Source organism: Siphateles boraxobius, unplaced genomic scaffold (assembly GCF_051911475.1).
Source record: "Siphateles boraxobius isolate OS27281-9 unplaced genomic scaffold, OSU_SipBor_1 30, whole genome shotgun sequence".
NCBI classification, from domain to species: domain Eukaryota; kingdom Metazoa; phylum Chordata; class Actinopteri; order Cypriniformes; family Leuciscidae; genus Siphateles; species Siphateles boraxobius.
In genome coordinates, this window is record NW_027508920.1 from 14435154 (window position 1) to 14460882 (window position 25729).

Genomic DNA, 25729 nt, shown 5'->3' on the forward strand with positions numbered 1-25729 from the left:
TACTTACCAGCATAGACTAGCATAGAAATGTATAACAGCTTTTCTGTTTAAATTGATGGATTGATGGATAAAAAACAAACAAACAGGTGGATCAATAATAAAAATCATTTCAAAGAGGTGTTTCCCCAGGCCCTTTCTTTCCCACCACCAGAGTCCTGCAAGGGTCCTGTTTGGTAAACCCTCCCCTGCCCCGTACCTGCAGTACTTAACAGAACACCCAACCCGTTATCTGACAGCAGCACTAATTTAATATAAGATGAGAACGTGCATCCGTCGTGTTAACAATACAAAACTTTTGGCCACTGCTGGTAGTTTATGTAGAGATTTGGAAGCAAATGGGATTAATTAAGATTAGTCAGTGGTTTTTACATCCTGGCAGAGGCTGGGAATCCTGCTTCTCACAGGACGTCCTGTCTGCTGTCCTCCCTGCCCCACCAGATCCTCCTTATCTCCTCTCCACCACTGCCAGTTCAAAGGTTTCCCAAAGAACAATGAGAGGATTAAGCAAATCCTTGCTAAAATGGTATCGTTAGATCAATTTCATGCTGGAGAAAAGAGCTCATATGAATCATGTGACTCATATGCCTCTGGTCATCACTACAGTTTGTAAGACATGATACAAGATGTCAACCAAACAGACAAGACTTTACTGATGATCTGTATTTCTTTTGTGAGTCACTTTTTGAAGGTCATCACTGCTTTGTTGTAACAGACATTAATAAATCTAGAAAAACTCCCCATAGTGGGAGGATGATTATGAGTTTCCTTCTGCTCTACATTTTTTTTCTCTCTGTTACTATCTCCATCAATTTCTTTTCCACAAGCTCATATACTGTAGGAACCAGGGACTCTGGTTAATGGGTGGGCGGCACTGAACTCAACCAACCAGAGTGCAGTGGTTCTTTAAGCAGCACGATTAGAACCATAAGGGACCTCTGATGAAAGAACAGTTCAGGACCAAATGAGTGTGTTTGTGGTGTTTTTACATTTTTTTTTTACATCCCCACTGTGAAGGATCCAGATAGCTTGTCCCTGTGTGCTTCCAAGAACAGCAGAGAACAAACTTTTCCACCTAATGCTTCTCCTTCCGTCCTATTTCCTCGGCCCGTTGTCATGCTGCACGCCTTTTGTGCAATATAAAACAGGTCTTACGCTTTAACCCTTCTGAATAATCTTGTCTCTTTGTCTCCTCAGGTTTTGTCATCTTTGGTACCATCGTTGATTGGTTACCTCAGTGACAATGATCTCAGTGACACTGCCCTGGGTGTGTTGGTTAACGTGGCTCAGGCAAGCCCTGCTTCTCTCACTCCCCATCTGTCTACACTGAGAAATGTAGGTCAGAAGAACCCTTGGTTATTGGGACACATCGCTAAGATCCATGGGACAGTGGGTCTGACTAGTGAGGTGGGTATTTATGTGTTCATGCATTAAAAGCTTGTTCTTATGTCAGAATGCTATGAATAAAGACCCATTTAATATTGTGGAAAACGTTTACCAATGTTAATTATTTTAATCTAATGTTATTGTTTATATATTTAGTTGGATTCATATAGTTGGATTTGTACGTATTTATTTGAATTTATTTATTGTTTTAATCACCTTGTGAATACCGTAACAACATTTATTCTTGTTTTACCTGCTTCTTTCGGCCCTAAAGATATTGCTTCTCCCATTGTCTCTGCTGGTAAAGCACAATAATTAAATGTAATTGTATAATTTTCAATCTTCGCATCATTGAACAACACTATGCTACTAGTAAAATCTACAAAGGCCAATGAGTGTGAGGATTCCCTCTGATATGTCAGCATGGTGAAATACATTGAGATGAGTGCATGCACCATATATAATTAAAACACTATTTATAAAAAACTAATAAACACTATTCAGATAATTAGCTCCGAACCAATGAATGCACCTTTAAAAATGTGCTGATTTAAAAAAAAGTCTAGTGCATAGTTACATAGGCCATCACCAAAAATAGCACATTCAGAATCAAGCAACAAGTCTTTATGAATAACAATCAAGAAGCATATGCCTGTACACGTTATCTTTAAGCCTTTGTACTAATAACTTCTTATATTCTCTTTATCTTACCTTTAAAATGCACTGTTGCATATCACATACCACTGGTAGGACTTTTTCATCTCACATAATAAAATGGTAATTACTGTGAGATTTATTGTTGAAGGCAGTGAATGTTATAGAAGTGGTGCTTTGATGTCTCTAATGTTGTTGCTTTAGGGATGAATGTAGAAACAGGGAGGAGTTGCAGCACGCTAAAACTGCTGCTAAAATCTTTATTAGACATTAGACACTTCACATTTCTCTTGGAGTTGAAACAGCCAAGCAGCACATTTTCTCCTGTTTTTTTTTATGGGGGATTTTAGAGCAGATCTGGGCAGGATTATGGTTATTGTATTAGGCGATGAAGAGTTAAGATGGATGAGGAACGTGAGTTGTATCACTCATCGGTCGTGCCTGTGTGTGTATGTGCATGTGTGGATCTCCGGTTTCTTTGTGTATTTGCACCCTGGACTGTTTGTTCCAGCGTGTTTTGTATCATTATTAGAGGTATTCCATCATGTTAGGGAAATCAGGAGAGCGGAAAATGGACTTTGCTCTTTTTGGTCCGTTGTTTTAGTACAGACACCCGTTTTCACTAGACTTATTTTATCTTTTATCTTTCTCTATTTGTTTCTGTCTGTTCTTCTCTCCCTCTAATTGTCTTTATTTCCACATTTTCCACAATAAATGTAATTAATAAAACCTTGTTGTTGTATTTGTGTGGAATATTTGAATACATCAACCTTTTATGGCTCATATACGTAGTAGCTTATAGTGAGAATATGGAGTTCATTCTCAAGGAGGAAAAAAATACCTCACATTAATTCAGAGGCTCAAACTGAGCAAAAAGCAATTTGGTCCAGTTGTTGATATTTATATGGCCAAAAAAATGTGTATATGAAAAAAAGTAAACCCAAGTTTCTTCAATCAGTAAGTGTTCATCTTGAAATCACCACCTTCACTACCCTGGCATTGTGTTGGTGATTTTTGCCAACTCACATTTTCTTCAAAAACTGTAAAACATACTTCATCTTCTTTAGTTCTACAACACTCCTCCAACCCCCAACTTTGTCTTATGCTTTTGTTCTTCTTTCAGCAACTACAGTATTTTTTTAGCAGTAATTTAGTCACTAATGGTTCTGCTCACTTTTTTGTGGCATTCTCTCTTTCATGTTAATTGAATAGAATGGAAGTGTTGACAAAGTTCTGGATGTGTCAGCATCACTAAGCTTAGCTCAGGTCCAATTCCAGAATTAAATCACTCAGGGTATTTCTGAAATTAGTGAAGATGCTCTAGTAAAGTGCAGATGTAATGTGTAAGCAACCATAGCAAGAATAGCAATGTACAGTGAGACATTTAATATTATTTACAAGTCATTACTTTTACAAATAATTGGAATAAAAAAAAATATATACGAAAATGTGTATATTTTTCTGTTAAACTATTAGTCTGCATTTACATAGCTTAATGAATCTCTATTTTGACATATTTTTGTCCTGTGCTGTGGTTATCATGATGTCAATCATTGCAATTTCGAGAGTGAGTCCAGCATTAATACGTGGATGTCACTTCCGAAACTTTGCAGTGTGAAATTGGCCATCAGTCCTCTTAGTCGGTCCCTTCCTACTCTTGGTGGGCCACTGCACTGTCCTTCAGAGTTCAGCTCCAACCCCAATTAAACACACCTGATCCAGTTAATCAAGGTTTTAGGCATACTAGAATCTTCCAGGCAGGTGTGTTGAGTCAAGTTGGAGCTAAACTCTGCAAGACAGTGGCCCTCCAAGACCGAGTTTGGACACCCCTGTTTTAGCAGCATGAAAAACAAAACTTTTATTCAAATACTGAAAGAAAGCTTGCAAAGACCGCTCCCTTTATAATCACTGCAATCTCACAAAGTTCCGTTATAATCAATGAAGTTGTCTACACTGCACAATGAATCTCTTATTTACATCCTGTCAACCCTTTGTGAATGAGAGGATTCGCAAGCATGCAGAACTTAGAGAGAACCAAAACTTTGGCGTTTTGACCGGTGAGTGGATTCTGACTAAATTAAACACCTCTGATTGGCAATTGTGTTCAAAAGATCATGTCCGTGATTGGCTATATTGCTCTCCAGTACAAAAACACATTGTAAATAGAAACATTTGACATTCTCCAGAGCACAAACACAAATACATCCGGAGCGTTTTCCAAATCTGTTTCGTTAATATAATTGTATTACAGTATCGACTGAGGGTGCTCTTGCTCTTGCTCAAGCACCCACGTAGAACCGGGCCTGGCTTAGCTCATCCTTTTGATGAAGTTCCAAACCTGCTTGCTGTGCCGAGAGATAAGGAAACACATTTTAGCACTTCATCGCTAGTTCAGAGAGAAGCGCTCTAGCATTCTTTCTTTCATTCTCTATCAGTTTGGTAAACCAATACCTGCAGCTTACTTGGCCGTTTCTCAATGTTGCCTAATGTGTTTGCTTTGGAGGTGGATCACGGTCTGGCCAGTTGTGATCAGGGCGAAGTCAGATGAAATGGCACAAGCTGAAGGAGGTTTGATCCAGTTACTTTCTGAGTGGACCTACTCAGAGGTCCCAAATGCCCTTGCAGCAAAAACAATCAAGGAAATATGGCACTTTTACTTCTGTACAACCATGTTGTAGCTCTGAAAGTATGAAATAGACTTCCAAAACCAATCGTAAACCTCAGTTTAGTACCCGTCTAAATACCCATCACAGCATTTATATCCATGTCTATAGTTTTCTAGTTAGGTCTGTTGAGGAATTGACCAATGTTTTGCTGAACTGGCTTCATGTGGCAGGCTTCCCTGTGTTCAGAAAGAGTGAAAATGTTGGCTTGTTAAACAGTCACATGGATAAGTGCCAAAATACTAAATGCTGAAAAAGTTTTTTTCCTTTCATATTTGCAGAGGCAATTAGGGGAGACAGCATAAAAATAGCCAAAAAAAAGGTTTACCACGGTTTTAGAAAATCATCACTGAAACATGAGCTACAGAACAAAAGCACGTGCACACACACATGCTCAACCACCATAGAGGAGATCAGACCATTGTTGGATGGCAAATCTCAGATGATTGCCTATGACGGGCCAAATTGCTCCTTTTCCCCCTGCGTAGCACCACATGCTGTGAATCTGCATTTCTCAAATTGTTCCTGCTCCTGTAAACAAAAAAAAATGTCTTTACATACAAGTAATGATAATGATTTTTTTTTGCACATTACTGTGGGCTGCCTGGAAATGGGGAATAATTACAGTGTCACAATACTAAAATAAATTTAATCATTCTAAAATATGCTTCATTTAATATGAAATTTTTATGAAAGGTAAAATGTGAGCCAAACATTGCTTTTTTTTTTTTTTTTTTTTTTTTTTTTTTTTTTTAAGATTCACCTTAACCCGAAACCCATGGTATATTAATATGGTGGTGGCCATTGTTATGTTGCCTTCTGATACCAGCACTGTATCATGTATAGATACCGTACTTATTGTAAGGGGCATTATGTACTTTATTTGTTTTTTTTTACAACCCCAAATCAGAAAAAGTTGGGACATTTTGTAAAATGCATTAAAATCAAGAATCTGTGATTTGTTCATTCTATTTAACCTTTTATCAACTGACAAAAGTACAAAGAAATGTTTTCCAATGTTTTCACTGACCAACATAATTGTATTTTGTAAATATGAACACATTTTGATTTTGATGGCTGCAATACACCCCAAAAAAGTTGGGACAGAGACCAAATAAAAGTGTAAAGATTATCCAAATTAGATTATCCAACTCTTTTGAAACAGTCCACAATGAGCAGGTGAATTGGTAGTAGTTGAGGGTATCATGTTTGGTGTAAAAGTGCTTCTCAGTCTTTTTAAGCAAAGATGGGTCATGGCTCATCACTTTGTGCCAAATATCTTGAGAGAATTGTCAAACAATTAAAAAATCACATTTCTCAATGCAAGATTGCAAAGCATTTATGTCTTTCATCATCTTCCATACATAATATTGTCACAATATTCAGGGAATCCAGAGAAATCTCAGTCTGTGTTGGGTAAGGCAGCAGACCTCTGTTGAATGTGTGTGACCTTTGAGCCCTCAGATGGCATTGCACAAGATACCATCATGCTTATCCGTTAAATACAGCCACATGTGCTCAGGAGTAATTTGGGAAAACCGTTTTCACTGAACACAGTCTGACTCTGCATCAATAAATGCCACTTGAATCTCTGTTACGCAAGGAGAAATCTTTACATCAAATCTATGTGGAGATGCCGGCGAGTTCTCTGGGCCTGAGCTCAACTCAGATGGTCTAGAAGACAGTGGAAATGTGTACTGTGGTCAGATGAGTCCATGTTTCATCTTGTTTTTGGGAGAAAATGGACATCGAGCTCACAGTCCCAAAGACGAAAGGGACCAACCAGACTTTCACCAGCGACAGGTGCAAAAGCAAACATCTGTCCTGGTATTGAGGTGCAGCATTGCAAACAGTATGGGTAACTTGCATTATTGTGAAGGTACCATTGACATGGAGGCATATATTTGGATTGTACAGAGACATAAACTGCCATCAAGATGACATCTTTCCTGAGAAGCAACACAATGCCCGGCCTCATTCTGCACATGCTAAAACTGAGTGGTTTCTAGACACTCTGCACCATAGAAGAGATGTGCCTGCCTGTTTACTGCAGTCCAGATATGTCTCTTATGGAAAATTTATGACTCATCATGAAAAGGAGAATCAGGCAACGATGACCACAGACTGTTGAGCGGCTGTCTTGTATCAGACAAGATTGGGCAAATATTCCACTAGCAAAACTCCAACAATTAGTATCATCAACTCCCAAATGATTAAAAAGTGTAATTAAAAGGAAAGGTGATGTGACACAGTGGTAAACATGTCTCTGTCCCAACTTTTTTGGGGTGTGTTGCAGCCATCAAAATCAAAATTTGTTCATATTTACAAAATACAATTATGTTGGTCAGTGAAAACATTGGAAAACTTTTCTTTGTATTTTTGTCAGCTAATAAAAGGTTAAATAGAATGAACAAATCACAGATTCTTGATTTTATTGCATTTTACAAAATGTCCCAACCAAATCTTTTTTTTAAAGGATTAAATTAATCAGATTTCCTCCTGGCTCTCATTATCATTTCCTTTTGGTGATGTGTGACACGTTTTTTTTAACCCACATGAATAACAGAAAACATGTAAGGATTGGCCCTGCGGCTACAAAATGCATGTGTTGTTTTTTGTGGCAACACATAATAAAATCCTAAACAAACTTTAGCGACAGGTTTAGCTGTTTACTTTTCAAAGTATTGATTAATTGTAATGATGTAAACCATATTAAAAAATCATGATGCATATTTTGTAGGGTGAATTATGAAAAAGTACAAAAAATTGCACTTAAAGTACAAGTCCAGATGTAATATGTAAATATAAAAATATAATAAACAGAATTGTCACGGCTCGTAGGAAGGATGACGGAGATGAAAGTAGCAATAACACTTTCTTTGATATAGCAAACTCAGGAACAGGCAAACGGGTGAGACAGCGTGTATAACACAATCAATACCGGACATCGAACTGAAGACAGACAGGAACTTAAATACACAGTGATGATGATAACAAAATGACAGGCAGCTGTGAGCGAGGTGATCAGTGTCCATGGATACAGATTGGTGGCGGGAAACTCAGACGGGGAACACACGTGGCAAATCAAAACAAACAGAAAGTCCAAAGAAGCCTAGTGGTGACAGTAATACAATAAATAATATATATGATAAATATAATATAAGAAAGCTGGGAAGCTGAAATTTGGTTGTTTATTTTAAATTAGAGAAAAAAGAATTCTGGTAACATGACTGAATAATTAACATTGAAGAATGCTGAAATATATTTATCTACATATCAAGAAACTAAATTTAAACTTCAAATTTAAAGTATTTATTTGTCTTCCCAACATGCTGTGAAAATGCAGAAACGGGGTTGTAATTAAGGGTAACTCTTTATTTTAATATGTCCTTGTTATACGATACATGTATTTACTATAGTAATAATAACTGTAAATTAGGCATAATTAGATGCAACTAACCCTCAACCAAACCCTAATCCTACCCTAACCCTTATGTAAGTACATGTAGTTAATAAATATTACTCAGTACTTAAATGTATAATTACACTGTAATAATGACACCTTAAAAAATAAAGTGTAACCAAAATGAGTTGGGTATGGACAGCACTCTTATTCCATGAATGGTATGTGTCTTATATTACAGGTAAATTGTGAAGGAATAATTGGCAACTTTGTTACAATGGTGTGTGTGTCATTCTCTTGGTTCTGTATATGGTCCAACTTGCAAGCTTGGCTCTTGTTCATGCTCTCAGCATAATTCTTTTGGGAACTTTCCTAGAATTGAGAGATGTTTACCCCAGTCTGAATGATGAAACTGGGCTGCTAGTCCGTGTGCAAACCACAGTGTGGGGCATCAAATGAATGTTTCTGAAAAGTGCATGGTTTTGCCAGTGCCAATAAATGGCACAATTGTCAGCTTTGACTTGGCTTTGCACGTTTTGCCCAACTCTGATATTTTTAACATCTGTTTACCTTCTAATGACTCAAGAACAAGTAGATTGACACAGATTGAACATGACTCAGGCATAGTCACCAAGTGTGTATTGTAACGTGTTACTGCAGCTTCCAAAAACAGTTTGTTGGATAATTGTTTGGTATTTTTCCTAGAAGCTATTCAAACTGGAAAGCAGATTTAATGTTACAGAACATCTTATAAAGGTGTTTTCAAACAAAACAAAAAGACACTGGGGTGTAACGGTTCTTGGTAAAAAAAAAAAATTCTAACCGTACCTTTTACCACCTATTGTTCAGCATGCACTTGCTCCACGGTTAATCTCAAATCTGACAACGTATATATAATATGATTTGTTGAAAATAACACGTAAAACAGACAGACAGAGTTCCGTTAATGTATGTTTCTGTCGATGGATACACATTCTGGCTTCCCAATTTTACAACAGCGATGATGAACTATGATTAACTAACTGTATTTTTTTTCTATGTACTTTTGTGTACTTTTCTATGTACTCTATGTACTGAAATGCTCTTTCTGTAAAGCTGCTTTGAAACAATATGTATTGTGAAAAGCGCTATACAAATAAATTTGAATTGAATTGAATTGAATGATAAAAAAAAACGTGGACAAATGACAATCTTTTCAAACTTTGTTTAATGTGAGTGGCATATGCTCGAATATGTATTTTATTTTACATTTGATTACTTTATTAAATTTCTGTACTTAAAACTAATGCTAGGCTTACCTGAAAAACCTAACAAGCACTGTTTATTTTATTTGTATCTTTTCTCTATTGTATTTATTTGTGCTGTTGCTTGTAGTTCGAATATTTGTTCTTATTTTCTTTATTTTTATTTGACAGTAGTCCTTTTTTCCCTGAACATAGCACATACCGAACCGTACCAATACAGTAAAATTAAAACCGTAATTCAAACCGCACTGGAAGTAATTTGAACCGTTACACCCGTAATAGACACTATGAGTAATTATAAGTACTGTAACACCACGTCCGTTTTGGAGCTCGACAGCCCCAGTCCCTTTTTATTGTCATTATATAAAAAGGGTAGCACTTTATTTTACAGTCCTGTAAAATAAACAGTTTACTTATTACAGTAATTACAATAAATGGGTAATAACTAGGTACCTAACCTAACTCCTAAACCTAACCTTAACCCCTGTAGTTACCTTAAATAACCCAGTTTTTCCTAAGGTAGATTCACTGTAAGTACACTGTAAGTACATTTAAGTACACATACTGTAAAATAAAGTGCAACCAAAAAAAGCACTGTGGATATTATACATCATATTTCAATAGAAGAAAGGAAGTATTACAAGTTTGTAATGACATAAGGATGGCATAAATTATGACTATATACATTAAAACAATCTTTTTGAGATGCATGGTAAAACAGAATTTCTCCTGCCCCTTCAATCTCCTGCCCCAGGTTGTTGTTCTAATTAGTTCAGTTTAGTTTTCAGCTGACTCTTAACTGAGTCAAACAGAGGAACAAATCAGTCTCTGTAATTCACAATCTAAAAGCCTTAGTCTGTAAATTACAGAACAGTGCTGAGGAAGATCTCCTCGCCCTCCATCACTCACCCTGCCCTCCTTAGGCATGCATTGTTTCCTACTGTTTTAAAACAAAACTAGGTATGTTTACATCAAAGTCCTTTTTAGGCAAGTCATTATTGAAACGCCTCTCGGCAGCTATTTCAAATTCTCCAAAGCTGGAGTTTGCAATTCAATTTCATATTTGAAATCACCAATGAAATCTTACAACAACTGTCCAACTAATTTTGTTTATAAATGCTCAACTCATGACAAAAAATTGCATTCAGGCTGGAGCAGCCAATGCTCATGCGCAGTCTTATGCACACGTTTCAGAACACTGACTCTTTCTATAGCAAAGAGAGCTTCTAACGCCAGCTGCAGTGACGCAATAACTTTATCAATTGGTGATTGGCTCTTTTACTTAGAAGGCGGGACTTATTCCACCATATTGCTCGTTGTACTTTCCCCCATTCATAGTAATATGAGTGCACCATCTTTGTACATCTAAAGTCTTTGGTTTACATACACTGATTTTCGTCAGTCAGAATTTGTCATGGTTCTGCTTTTTCTTACTAGTTCTGTGTGGTGACATTTACTGTCTGTCTCGTGTTTATCTTAGTCTAGTTTCATGTGAGCACATGGCTCCTGATTATTCCTGTGCCATGTGCTTTGTCTAATTGTTAGCTCCTCCCTTCTCGTTATCTGTTTAGTAATTAACATTCCTCACCTGTTGTCTCGTTACCCTCCTGTGTGTGTTTCCTTTATAGCCTCCTTTGTGTTTTCAGTCCGGTGCTGGTTCGTTTGTCTAAGTTTCTGTTTCTTGTTCCTAGTGTTTTTGCCTTGTTAGTATTGTTCTGGTTTTTCCCCCCACGTGGGAGTTTTGTTTGTACTTTGTATTTTGTTTAGCTTGTTAATTAAAATCTTACCTTTTGTTTTCCTGCAATTGAGTCCTCGTTTATGTCTCCTGATTATCACGTGACAGAACGAACCAGCCTAGAATGAGGACTCAGCGGAAAACGGCATACCAGTCACCAGGCCCTTCGATTACCTGCCCTCAATACGAACGGGTTATGAAATTCAACGCGTTGGTTTCTCTCCATCAGGAGGGTATGAAGATCCGAGACTTTGCCTTAAGATTCAGCTCAGCGGCTGAGGGACTGACCCTGGGGAAGATGGCCCTCAAGGACCTGTTTAATTTTGCACTTGACGAACCACTCAGTGTAGTGGAGATGGGGGTACTGAAGGAGTTCGACTTCTGGGGTTTCATCAATGCTCTGGATCCCGAGAGGAAACTTCCAGAGTGGCCAGCCATTGCATTCCCAGAGGTGGGGTTGCCTGTACCGTCTTGTACTGATCATCGCAGGAGGAAGAAAACCCCGGTGGTCCTGGAGGTTTTGACTTCGGCGGTCCCAACCCCTGTGGTCCTGGATGATCCTTCTTCAAGGGTTCCAGAGGGCTTTACTCTTCCTGCTAAGACCTCAGGGGTTGTAGAGCAGCTGGTAGAGACTACCCGCTCACGAAAGCGGAGGAAGAAGAGAGTTCAGGTCACGTCTGATGATCCAGAGACTGTTCAGGTCACGTCTGATGATCCAGAGACTGTTCCCGTCACGTCTGATGATTCAGAGAATGTTACCTTCACGTCTGATGATCCAGAGACTGTTCAGGTCACTTCTGATGATTCAGAGCATGTCCTCGTCACGTCTGATGATCCAGAGACTGTTCAGGTCACGTCTGATGATCCAGAGACTGTTACGGTCACATCTGCTGATACAGAGACTGTTCAGGTCACGGCTGCCTATCTAGAGACTGTTCCTGTCATATCTGCTGACAGAGAGACTGTTCATGCTATGTCTGCCGATCCAGAGACTGTTCTTGGGCCGTCCGAGAGGGTTTCTTCACTAGGATCGCCCGAACAGCTTGTTCCGCCCTGGTCATCTGCACGACCTGCTTCGCCTGGGTTGTCTGTGCAATCTGCTCCGCCCTGGTCGTCTGTACAATCGGGGCCGCCATGGTCGTCTGCACGGCCTGCTTCGCCCTGGCCGTCTGTGCAATCTGCTCCGCCCTGGTCGTCTGTACAACCGGGGCCGCTATGGTCGTCTGCACGGCCTGCTTCGCCCTGGCCGCCTGCACGAACTGTTCCGCCCTGGCCGCCTACACAGCCTGCTTTGCCCTGTAGGCCTGCACTACCTGGTTTAACCCTCCCATCCCTCCCTGGCCTTCTTGGACTTTTTACCGCTATGCGATTATGGACTGGTTTGGGTTCCCTCCCTGTTTTAGTGTTTCTGATGTGGTTGTCTGGTCTGTTTGTTTTCTTGTGTGTTTTTGGTTTTGTTTGATGTCCCTGAGTTTGGGACGCCAGGTGGCGTCCCCTTTGAGGGGGAGTAATGTCATGGTTCTGCTTTTTCTTACTAGTTCTGTGTGGTGACATTTACTGTCTGTCTCGTGTTTATCTTAGTCTAGTTTCATGTGAGCACATGGCTCCTGATTATTCCTGTGCCATGTGCTTTGTCTAATTGTTAGCTCCTCCCTTCTCGTTATCTGTTTAGTAATTAACATTCCTCACCTGTTGTCTCGTTACCCTCCTGTGTGTGTTTCCTTTATAGCATCCTTTGTGTTTTCAGTCCGGTGCTGGTTCGTTTGTCTAAGTTTCTGTTTCTTGTTCCTAGTGTTTTTGCCTTGTTAGTATTGTTCTGGTTTTTCCCCCCACGTGGGAGTTTTGTTTGTACTTTGTATTTTGTTTAGCTTGTTAATTAAAATCTTACCTTTTGTTTTCCTGCAATTGAGTCCTCGTTTATGTCTCCTGATTATCACGTGACAGAATTAGTCGAGTCCGATTTCAGATTCTGAAAGTTCTGTTTATATGAACACTAAACAATGCAATTTTATTCACATTTTCATTTAAATAAACATTTCATGTATTCCTGAACACAACTTCAAAAAGCCTCCATGTCACCGGAAGCATATTGTCAGAAGATCTTTTTTAGCAAACATTTAGTAAATGTTCCATCTCCTCCACGGACCTGTTTGTAAGATGTTAGACGTACATTAAAAAACGCACAGTTGTGTATCAAAAGTCAAATGGTTCAGAATTCGCGTGCATTTGATCGCCGTATAAATATTAAAACGCCGTCTTCATAACGCCGCCAGGCGATAAGTTAACGTCACACGCCGCCACGCGGTTAAAATAACGACACTCGCCGATAGATGTTAAATTGACGCCAAACGCCACTCAAAACGCAGATTTATGAGCTCATCTACATGGCCCCTCCTCTTCTGAGTTTGACGACTCTACGGCAAGTCGGAGAAGACAATCCAGTTTGGAAGAGCGCGAAAATGGCACCAGATGGAGTCTGGCTCGCCCCTTCCGTTATCAGAGACAAGAAAAATGTCTGTAGAGTCAAATAATTTCAGATGTCTAAATGCGATTAGGGATAGCATAAATGCCCAGCTCATTTGCGCATAAATGTCCCTAGATTTCCCTTTATGCGATCCCTTAAATTCATTAATTAAATTATTTTTAAATTATATATAACAAAGTTCGGGAGGAGCATGTTCAGATAATCAACCAAATCAACACGGGATGAGTTAATCAACTCATTGAGTGCGATAGGATTGAGTAAGCCGCTTGGCTTATTACTATTAATGTCGCTGTCTTCACGAAGTGCTGAAATGTCAATCACTATACAGTATCATCATAACATGGCCTAGTAAGGAACAGAAGACCCAAAAGTGGGAATTTGTAGCAAATAAAACTTTATTTTTATGGGTTGGCCTGTCTGAGTGTGCGACTCCCGGCCTAATGGTGTCCCGCATTAACCTAAATAATTCGTAACATTAAGCATTTAAATTAACTGAAACAAAGCTAAAATTAGGCTAAATAAAATGGGCCTTTAAATTATGGGCATATAAATTAATTAAAAAAATTAACGAAAATTAGAAATGTTGCCTTGCAGACTAAAATAAGCTAAATTTGAAGCTCTAAAATTATGAACTGGAAAGAAATATAAACTTAAACTTAAATTATATATAGGCCTAAATAATTCAATATAGCCTAAATTAAACCTAAATAGCAATTTTTTTTAAATGACAAAAGCACATAACGAAATTGCTTCAAATTAGACTAAAATTACCACGAAAAATAAAACTAAAACTAATTCAAAATCAAGATATAAATAAATAAATAAATACAACTAGATTAAAAATAAAAAACTGTCTCCGCAGTCACGTAGCCTAAATTAAAACTATGAAAGCCGTGTGACCGGCCAACTGATAAAAAAATTAAAAAATTAAAATAAAATAAATTAAAGAAATGTATCCCTCAGATCTTCTGTTTCGTTAATAAAGTTTGATTTGGAACATATTCCTTCTTCATTTCTTAATTTCCTGACTATGGCCATGTCATAATGATAGACAGCCTATACATTTCAGCACTTCGTGAAGACAGCGACATAGTTATAATAAAGCGCTTATAGAGATCGTGTGAATTGCACGTTCAGTTGAATTTGAGAATTTATATGCTAAAATATACACTTACAGCTGTGATGTGAAAACCTGCCAAATAAAAATCTGAAATTGAATGTTGAGATTTGCACTCGCAGAATCACAAACCTGCATTTCTGAATTTGAAATTATTATAAGATGTAAACTGCAAATTCCAAAAAAAGGTCATTGTGCTATAAAAGAGCAAAATGACCTAATTGTGCTATAATTTATAGACAAGACAAGTAGTTTGTTTAGGCATGGTTTGTAAGGAATTACAAACCTGTGCACATATATTCAAACGCACATAACTATAGAATCAATTCTTAATGCGCATGTGAACGCCATCAGCGTCTATCACAGGTTCACGTTTAAAGTCTGTTTAGAGAGAACGGTGTCGTCTTAGCGGCCCCTAATTTAAAAACAAATGATCATTTAGACGGAAGTGAATCAATCAAAACTAACTTTAGCTGGAAAAAACATTTTTCAAGAACCACTATAAAACTAAACCAATCTCTGTTACCTTAAATTATATGTTTGTCTCTGTAAAGCTGCTTTGAAGCGATCTACATTGTTAAAAGCGCTGTATAAATGAGGATGACTTGACTTGACTTGAAAAGTAGCCTAATATTTTTTTTCGGAACATTTTTGCCTTGTGCTGCAAAGTGCATTTGTTTATATATCTGGGCAGAGAATTAATGATGAAAGACATCAGGCCCTGGATTTTCAGAGTAAAAGGCGAGTGCAGTCATTTACAGTGTGTTTACACCGCAAAACAAATCATCTCCTTGCCATTTTCGCGCTCTTCCAAACTGGATTGTCTTCTCCGACTTGCCGTAGAGTCGTCAAACTCAGAAGAGGAGGGGCCATGTAGATGAGCTCATAAATCTGCATTTTGAGTGGCGTGTGGCGTCAATTTAACATCTATCGGCGAGTGGCGTTATTGTAACGCGTGGCGGCGTGTGACGTTAACTTATCGCCTGACGGCGCTTATTTAACGCCTGGCGGCGTTATAAAGACGGCGTTTTAATATTTATACGCCGATCAAATGCACGTGAATTCTGAACCATTTGGCTTTCGATAGTTGTGTGACATTAACTGTATGAAAACATCACAGCACTGAACGTGCATGAAGTATTTTTGAATCCGACAGAAAATTATCAGATTCAAGCATTGATATGCTTACATTTTTTTCAATTGTGATCGGATGATTTTAGATCTGCACCCTTTTCAATCTGATACAAATTTCATTTGAAACCATTAAGGCTTTTCAATCCGATTGAGCCATCAATTCATGCATGACATGGTCTTCTAAAAACATGATGCTCAAGTTAAAAGAAGTTTAAAAAACGTGTCTCTACACCCTACGCTTTTTTTGTTCTACTGACCTCGCGTTTTTAACAGCAAAAACTCATTCTTTGTGAAATAGCATTATACCCAGTTGGGGTGTCAAAAGAACTGCTTTGGTACCAAATCGATACTGCAATAAAAATGCAACAATACCAATCTTTCTATAGTATTATTAGTTGACCTGCAGAAGGCTGTCTCTCTGGCAGTCGGCTGCTTTCATACGCAGCATGCATACTGTATTTGTGTACGTGAACTCACTAGGTTTTAGAACATAGCCATTAGTTCTGCCTCAAATTTCAGTCCTGTTGAACTTAAAAGAGTGTGAGGTATTTTCACATGAAATTTGGCTAATAGCTTTAGCTCAATAATTTTGGATGAAAGTGATCTCATTAGGCCAAACATAAATTTGTGGTGGTGGTAAGCAGAGATTACAGTAAAATGAAGTGTGTTGGCTTATTGAGCCAGAGCTCAGCCCGATGTCTATGGGACAGAGTTGGCTGGCCAAGGCTTTTCTTGGCACTCTCGACTTGATCTCTGGTCCAAAGCTCGTATCAGATTTAAACACAACCAGATGTTTACGTATGCACTCAACCTGTAAAATTCACATGCATATGCCAAAAATCGGAATCCCTCATTCTGTTTGAATAGAAACTGCACCTCAGCATTTACTTCCTTTTTATTGTTACAGGCTAAATCTTGTCTGTCTGGGATTTCTCTGTCCTTATATCCTAACTTTACTGTTGAAATTGTAACTTTTGTATTTTAGTTTAGGATACTAGAAGGATCTAGACCAGGGGTTCTCAAAGTTTTTATAGGTGAGGGCCAATTTAGTAACCCAACATTGAACTGAGGGCCGCCAAAGGGGCGGGGGAGAAAAAGACAAAAAAACTGAAAAGAAAATCCCATTTTAAATAATTTTAATGACCAAATAGCATCTCTACAGTTTACATTTATTGCAATAAACACATTTTAATTCATAACTGAGGCAAAACCTGGCGAGTTTTTTTTAACAGAAACTTTTAAAATTGAGGCTTACCAAACAAGTCATCATCATTCATATCTATCATTGCCTGTCAGGCGTGTTTCCATTATTGCAGATTTTGGCAAATGTTTTGCGCTATTATTATCTATCTTTTTTAACCCGTAACTGAAACACAAAATTTAACGGTTGTTGTCTTTTTAAAACGCAAAGTTGAGCACCAACATTTTAATTTGAACTGGCAACACCAGCATGCTGCGCAAAAAAGTAAATATCGACAGACTTACTTGTATTACATTTTGCCCCTTTATTAAACGATTTTACTGGTTTTCTAAGGCCAAATTAGAACCTGGAATTTATATTTTTCCTGCAATGCTGAATGAGAAGAGCCATATAGGCTATAGCCTGTGTCTCTGGAACCAGGTGATTTATAGGTGAGTTATAGGAAAAATGATAATAAATGTGTCTGATAAAACAGCGAGGTATTTTAATTGTTTATTAACTATTGTTTTCTAAGTGTCGGCTAAAAACATATCTCCATCTCCGCTGTTAAGCAGATGCGCTTTTAGAGAGAAATGCACCTTTCATACGGATTACATAATCAGAAGGTAGGCTTAGCTTTCGATTCGAATTTGTTTAAAAGTGGACATTTCAAACTTTAGCCTACATAGGCTACATTTTGTTTCAGTTCTCATCATGTTTTTCAGATGTTATCGCGGGCCGCCAGCAATGTTTCCGCGGGCTGCACTTTTTTTTGAGAACCTATGATCTAGACCTTTAAGATAATGTAAATAATGACCAAGAATATTTTTTTGAAGATGTGCCTCTAAGGCTGCGTTCAGACAGTGGGCAAATGTGGCACAAGTCTGATTTTTGTTTTTGCTCATAACATGTGGTTTTTGCCATGACAGTGTGAACGGCACAAACCACATGGAATCTGATCTTTTAGGGCCACTTCCATATGTGGCCCTAAATCTGATACAGGTCAGATGTTTTGCAATGCATTCTCAGTCTGAACGGTCATATCAGAATTCATGCAACTTTTATGTCACATTTATGTCACATTTTTACTTTAATGTTCTCTGTTTACTTCCGTATGAAACTCTGCGGCGGGATGTCCTTTTATCATTCTTTTGCGCATGTGGGTCAGTCCAGGACCATGATCTGTTCGCACTGGAATCTGATATTGGCCACATTTAAAACAACAATGTGAACAGCTATACAAAACAAATCGGATCTGAGCAATAAATGGCTCGCAGTGTGAACAGTGTGTAATTGTCCATTTTGCATGTAAAATGAGTAACAACGAATTAAAGGAAATAAAGGAATTTTATACTTCTGATTAAATGACGACAACACACCATTAAAACAGCACTGTGTCTTTATTGGCACGTTAGTTTATTCAGTGTGCACATCTGACTGCATAACAATTTTGTCATTCTGACATATAGTTAGACAGCCACTATAACATACTGTACCAGCAGGCCAACTTGCGTCATACTGATAATTATTTAAGTGACTCAAGAGCAAGAGTATAGGCGTGCTTTGGTTTCCCGTTCATATAGCAGCCAACATGAATAATAAATAATTACCCCTGTCTTACCTAATTCAGCAAAATCCAACTCTCGAACCTGACATAATACAGTATGGTCATATACTGTAGTCACCACCACCAAAGCGGCAGCTTGAAATGTTTTTAGAAGTTGGGATATTATCTATTGAAGAGAAATGTGCAGGGGAATTGATTGGTTGATGTTTCAGCTGGTTTTATTTTGACCAAGTCAAGTTCACTGCAGACTACTTTAGAGTTAGTTGAGATTGACACACAAGTCAATTGTGTCACATCACACTCTGTTTTATTCAGGGTCATTATAGTTAACTTAAAAAAAAATCATTATCTAAAATAAAATGAACATTAATTGAAATAAAAGATTAAAAAAATAATAATAATAATAATAAAAAATTCAGCCAAGGCATCATTTCTCATTTTATTTGAATGTACTTTAATTTACTAAAATAACTAAAACTAAAAAAAAAAAAACTATATGGGAGTAATCAAAACCAACATATTACAAATGACAACGCACACAATTACTAAAAATTTAAGAGTAAAAATAAAAAAACTGAAAATAAAATAATAAATAAAACAGCGAGGCTGTCACGTTTAGTTGTGGGTTTTGTTTCATGTTCATGTTTCATGTCTTTTATTTTGAAGTTTTGTTCCTGGTTTCTTGTCATGTGACTAACTTGCCCTCATGTGATCATGTCATGTGCTTCCCTTGTCTTATGTGTCAGGTTCTAATTGGTTCCCTTGTTTCATGATCATATTAGTTCTTTGTTGAAGGTTTAGCTTTCTATAACAAAGTCCACTGAAGGCGAGTATAAAGATCCCATGTGCAGTTTATTTAATTCCTGTTGTGAACAGATACAAAATGAACAAAGACTTGGCTTTACTTGATAAACTGAACTTGAACATGAAACATAAAACTCACCAACAGATGATACAGGGAACAAAGCTAGACAAGAGACAATGGAAATATATACGGTGGTCAAGAGAGCTCAACGTGCTGCAACTGAAGAAAACACACTCAAATAGAAAAAAACACCTGCAAATCAAGAAAACATCCTCATCTGTTTTACAACACACGTTTGCTCCTAATACTCACAACACAAATGCATTTTCTATGTGTACAGCACTTTTTAAATGTGCTTTTAAAAAAAACTGAAACTGAATACAGAAACGCGCTGCAAATAGCACAGACCACAACGGAAATGTTTCCAGGGACCCCAATAAATGACGAACCCAGCTGGGACATGCTTATTGCTCAATGTATACTTTTTATTTTATATATAACATTTTTTTTACATGCAAAACATACAGAGATTACATGTTTATAACATACAACTTTGTATACAATATACAAAATGTATTAAAGTTAACAAAGTTTTTTTTGAACTAAAAAAACAAAACAAAATAAAAATAACATGAGGGTAAGATATTAATCTATACATCAGTTACACTGTACACATTTTTGTCATGTTATTTTATGTATATTTTAAGTTTAATAGGAAATGTTAGGTAATGCAGGGTCCAAAGATGAGAAGGCAAGTTTTAAAGTTGAGACACTCACACACAGATATATAAAGCATGTTATAAAAACTTTTTTGTATGACATGTATATTTATTTGCAACAGTAATGGTAACAGCAATAAGAAATTTCTGTCTTAAGAACAGCTATTTAGCTGATGAACACCGTGCTGCGTTGTCATGGGAACATCCCAGGTGAAAATAATCAGGAATGGCTGAATCCGAAATCGCCCCCTAAACCCTCATTCACTATTCCCTGTGTTAGTCTACTAATACAGTTCACTTGAAAGAGTGAATGAAAACGAGTAAGTGAATTCGAACAGCCGTTGATCTGTACACAGCCGCGTTGGTCACTTATTGGGGTCCCCAGGAAACATTTCCGTTGTGTTCTGTGCTATTTGCAGCGCATTTCTGTATTTGGTTGTGTTGTGAACTTTTGCAGCGCGTTTCTGTATTTGGTTGTCTTCTGTATTAAGACTAGGAAAGCACAATACATGATTACATGAGCGCAAGGAAGTCACATGACAAGAAACCAGGAAAAAAACAGGCGTAGCGAATCTATAAGCTGCCTTACTTTATTAAACAAAACAAAAAAGTGAGAAATAAACAAAATATAAGTAATAAATGAAACATTGGGCACAATTCACAACCAACACCAGACAATGAACCGACAGAACTAAGGGCAATACATACAAAGCAAACTAATGAACTAAACAAGGAACAGGTGAATTAAATCAATGAAACAATAAGTAACCATGACAACAAATGAAAACATACTTAGCAACCAAGACAATGGAAAGGGAACACGGGAAATAATGAGAAACAAACTTGAAGTCTTTAACTTAAAGGCACACTATGCAGGAATTCCGTTTTTGTCAAGCAGTCAAGTCAAGTCAAGTCATCCTCATTTATATAGCGCTTTTAACAATGTAGATTGTTTCAAAGCGGCTTTACAGAGATAAACATATAATTTAAGGTAACATAGATTGGTTTAGTTTTATAGTGGTTCTTGAAAAATGTTTTTTCCTGCTAAAGTTAGTTTTGATTGATTCACTTCCGTCTAAATGATAGTTTGTTATTAAATTAGGGGCCGCTAAGACGACACCGTTCTCTCTAAACAGACTTTAAACGCAAACCTGTGATAGACGCTGATGGCGTTCACATGCACATTAAGAATTGATTCTATAGTTATGTGTGTTTGAATATATGTGCGCAGGTTTGTAATTCCTTACAAACCATGCCTAAACAAACTACTTGTCTTGTCTATAAATTTTGATGCAGAATTTTATTTTATCTTACTACTTCGGGTAGGTACGCGAACCCAAAAAATCCACAACGCTTTATCTGTAGAGTGGTATAGGGATCCTCCATAGGGAGAGGCTAGTTGGCACTTCAGCACTGCATTGTCATCGGGTCCAGGCGAAAGTCCTTCGTCAGATCTGGAAACGGCCTGGATCCGGCAGGCTGCGGGAAAACCTCGGGATAAACAAAGACTCTAAAATTAGCGTAGATGCCATTCTTCTTATGATGTAACGAGTACATCAGGATTTAAGGGAAGTGTTCCCAGTGATGTATTCAACCCCTAGAGTCACTGTAGAGTACTTGTATTTAACGTTACTGTCGTAAATACCACTCACGCAGAGCGTCTCTGCACTCACAGCTTCTGCACTTTATAATAATAAAGTAGCCTACCGCGTTTGAAGGCTTATAACGTTTTTAAATAATTGCAGCTAAATTACAAGTAAATAGCCTATAGCCTAGGCCTACTGTATAATTTCATTTGTGTTTTTTGACATTACAAAATGCCAGATGACATCAATAAGGTATGTCGTAACAATGTCCGTTATGAAGTCGTTAGACATGATTATTGCAATTTATCATAATAGTTTGCAAATTGCACTCATTTACACTATTGGGCCCGCCGGCCAAGTGTGGTTTTTCCACTCACAGGCACCAGAGGGGGGCGAGACGGCCACCATTCAACCCGAAAAAAGTCATATAACCATTCCAATAACTCCGAAGCTGTTCAGTTAAGCTAAAAAAACTGCATAGTTCCCCTTTAAAGTGATGCTAAAACACTGATTTTATTTATTTATTAATACATTTTTGGTTGCCCAATCTTTATGTGTATCTGTTTACCCTAATGTGTAATGGACAAACTGTTTCTTAAGACCCCCAGTTCTGTCATAATGGAGCTAGATCAGTCTGTATATTAATATCAGAAGCTGTTTTTGACTTTTCACATCCTGATTCTTACACATCTGTACTACATCATTATATACAAATCTTATGTTTTCAAATGGGAATTCAATTGCTGATGCCAATATTACAATTTATTGTCTCCCCCTTTCAGTTTGATTTAGTTTTTGCTTTGAGTCACCATTCTGACTAAGGGGGAAACAGGTTTTGAATCAGATCCACATATTAGTTTAAAATAGGAATGAAAAATAGTGTTTAGATATGCTTACAGCCACAGCCAGACTCACACCCATTGTGCAAGACTTTATGTAGTCCCTGTTGTGTACGTTTCTTAAAAATCCATCATGATGTGATTTTACTCTATGTATGGACCTTTCTTGATATTTTAAAATATTGTTTATTGTGCTACATACATGCCCTGTATTGCGGCCAATCATTTTGTTACAATTTTCTTGTTTTGTATTCAACTTTTTATTTAAAAAGATCTGTTGTTTATCTCAAATGTACAATGGTGAATGGTATATTTTGAGGTACCTGTAATCATTCAGTATTATCTCTGTATCATTTTACTATGGTACTTTTTTGAAATGGTTAAACAAATCTGTAATCTTGATTATATCATCAATGAGTGATCAACATCAGCAACAATAGGATAACAGCTTACTAGTTAATGTTCATAGTTAAAAATTAATGATCCTTCAGAAATCATTATAATATGCTGATTTTGTGCTCAATAATTCTGATTTTTACTATTCTTCTATTATTATTCGTCTTATTATAAATGTTTTATATCTGTTGTGCTGCTACATTTTTTCTTCTTCTCAGGATTCTTTGATGAATCAAAATGTCAAAAGAACAGCATTTGTTTATAAATGTTTATAAATGTCTTTACTGTCAGTTTTGATCAATTTAATACATTCTGGTCAAATAAAAGTAAAAAAATATATATTACTGACCCAAACTTTTGAACAGTAGCATTCACATTCATATATGACTATATATCAACTGCATCTAGTATTAAGCATCATATAATGTTCACAAATTACAAACGGCAATAAGCCAGAAGGGTGTTCATATGTTACAGTGATTTTACCACGAGTAAAGAATATTCATAGGCACAGTGTGAAGTGTCAGCATCAACAGCAGGATAAAAGACCAATGTTTAAAGTCAGCATGAAATGGAAGTTTGTGACATATTCAAGTGAAACAGCTTTTTGAACAAGAAAAAATGAAGGTCAGGACTTGATTTTTGTTCATCGGGATTTGATTGTATCGTTGGATGGTTGTGGTTTGCTATTGCTTTGATGTCATGTGAGTGACAGGTTGTCCCGCCCTCACGCCAGTAAAATCATCATCAGAGAAGAGATGTCGCTGCAGGAGGGAAGGAAAGTTATTTTGTTTAGAGAATATGAGGGCACATGATTATTAAAAAAATAATGATGTGCACAGATAAATAATTTATAATAAATACTGCAATATTCCATAAAAAACAAGAATTGTCCATTTTGATTTCATAAACAAAATATACAGTTCTTCCACCCATTATTATTTGTCTTATTGAACACTGTTTGGTTGCCATTCAAATTGGATTTTTGATTTAAAATTACAATACATTTTACATGTACTTCTCATGTGCAGGTCCAGGCCCGCGGGGCGCTGCAGTATCTGGTGTCTCTGTTAGCGAGTATGGAGCACAGCGCCCATCACACACTACTGCTGGAAATCCGCTGCCTGACCGATCGCTACACCTCCATCCTGGGCGGCGGAGGAAAAGACATCTACCGCATGAGCAACAGTTTCACCGCCATCGCTCGACTACTGGGACGCAAGCTGGAGGCTGATAGTACACTGAGCAGGTACACACACACACACACACACACACACACACACACACACACACACACACACACACACACACACACACACACACACACACACACACACACACACACACTTGCTTTGATTTCCTTGACATGTTCCAGAATTAGTTTTTGAAACCACACTGGTGATTAGTTTTATTGCTGTAATTGACATTTTATTATGATGAAGTAACTTCTGTTTAAAAGCTCCTTAATCCACAGACCTTTGTCTGCTTGTCAACACTCGCCATTGCAAAATTCTTCAGATAATCAGCGTTTTGGCAGTTTCATTGCTAAAAGAACGATGAGGTAAAGATATGTACTTCAGATAGAAGCGTTTTGTCCATTTCTCTTTTTCATATGTGCTCTCATGAGGAAAAATTTGTTGCGAAAGATTAATGACTGAGAAAGATAAAGGTATTTTTTTAATAAAATGGACAGGATAGAATATACTTTCTCTACTTTTTCTCGTCTTTCTCCCTGTGTTCTTGGTTATCTACTTTTTGAAAGTATTTTAAAATCTTGAATTATCTAAAAAAATACCTTTACTACAACTAGAACTATAGAAGCAGTTTTTATTGCATATATTTGTCTTTCTAGTCTAGTTAAACTAGTTATACCGCTACATATCAATTTAAGTGTTCAGGTTTGGAATAAATTATGATTATTATATGGCTTTCTTGAATGCTTGATTCTGATTGTTCAATGACGTTTATTTGTTTAATGACACTAAACTGCATTCACTCAGGGTTTAGCCTACATTAACCCTCTGGGGTCTAAGTTGTTTTTGGGGTCCTCTAGATGTTTTGACATGCCCTGACATTTATGCTTTTTTCAGTTGCTTAAAAACATATTAATTACACTCTATTTAGCACAAACATGGCTGCCATAATATGTGAACAACATGTATGTACATGTTTTTATTTTTGAGAGAATATTGTTTATGCATGGTTATTGAAAAAACTAAAACTTAAAGTTTCTGAAATAAGACCACAAAACACACACTAAATATGTGTCCACAAGACTTTTGACAAATTGATGTTGTCTTCTAGAGTTTTTGCTTCAAAATGATCTGAAAATCATCCTGCCTAATCATTCACATAAATGAAATGGTTGGGGGGCCAGAATGATCGTGAATGATCAGTTACAGTTCATTTTCAGACACGTTTCAGAATGGACTTCACTGACAGAGAGAAGGCAAAACTCGCATCATGTTTATTTTTCTTTATTTGACAAAAAGCACAATTTTTTTTTAATGTGATTTTACACAAAAAAATAGACACTTAACGGGATCGAATGATGTATAACACTTATATGTAAGATCAAAATCAACAGAGTATTTTGAGTCTCACATTTAAGAAAAAAAGTGAGAATGAAAATTAATTCTAGCAAGAAAAGTCAATAAGGTCTCTATTTAAATTCAGACTGAAACACACTCTGTTGTGGCTTGTTTATCAGAATGAGCTGTGTTAAAATAAATGTATACTACGAGTAAATGTAATGTACACTAGTTCACATTTGGTCACATTTTTTAAGGGCTATATTTCTAAGTAGCCTCTTTCTGAGA

General features: G+C 37.1%; 1 protein-coding gene across 2 annotated transcripts in view; it reads left to right on the forward strand.

Moving 5' to 3' along the window:
- Positions 1–25729, forward strand: part of veph1 (ventricular zone expressed PH domain-containing 1) — a 208789-nt gene that overhangs the window by 89015 nt on the left and 94045 nt on the right. For both annotated transcript variants that reach the window (XR_013210475.1, XM_077248327.1), the window contains exons 6-7: positions 1195–1404; positions 23942–24159. Coding sequence is in view for 1 of the 2 variants with exons in the window: in XM_077248327.1 (XP_077104442.1) it covers positions 1195–1404; positions 23942–24159 (428 nt within the window). In the remaining variant the exon portion in view is untranslated. The remainder of the gene's footprint in view (positions 1–1194; positions 1405–23941; positions 24160–25729) is intronic.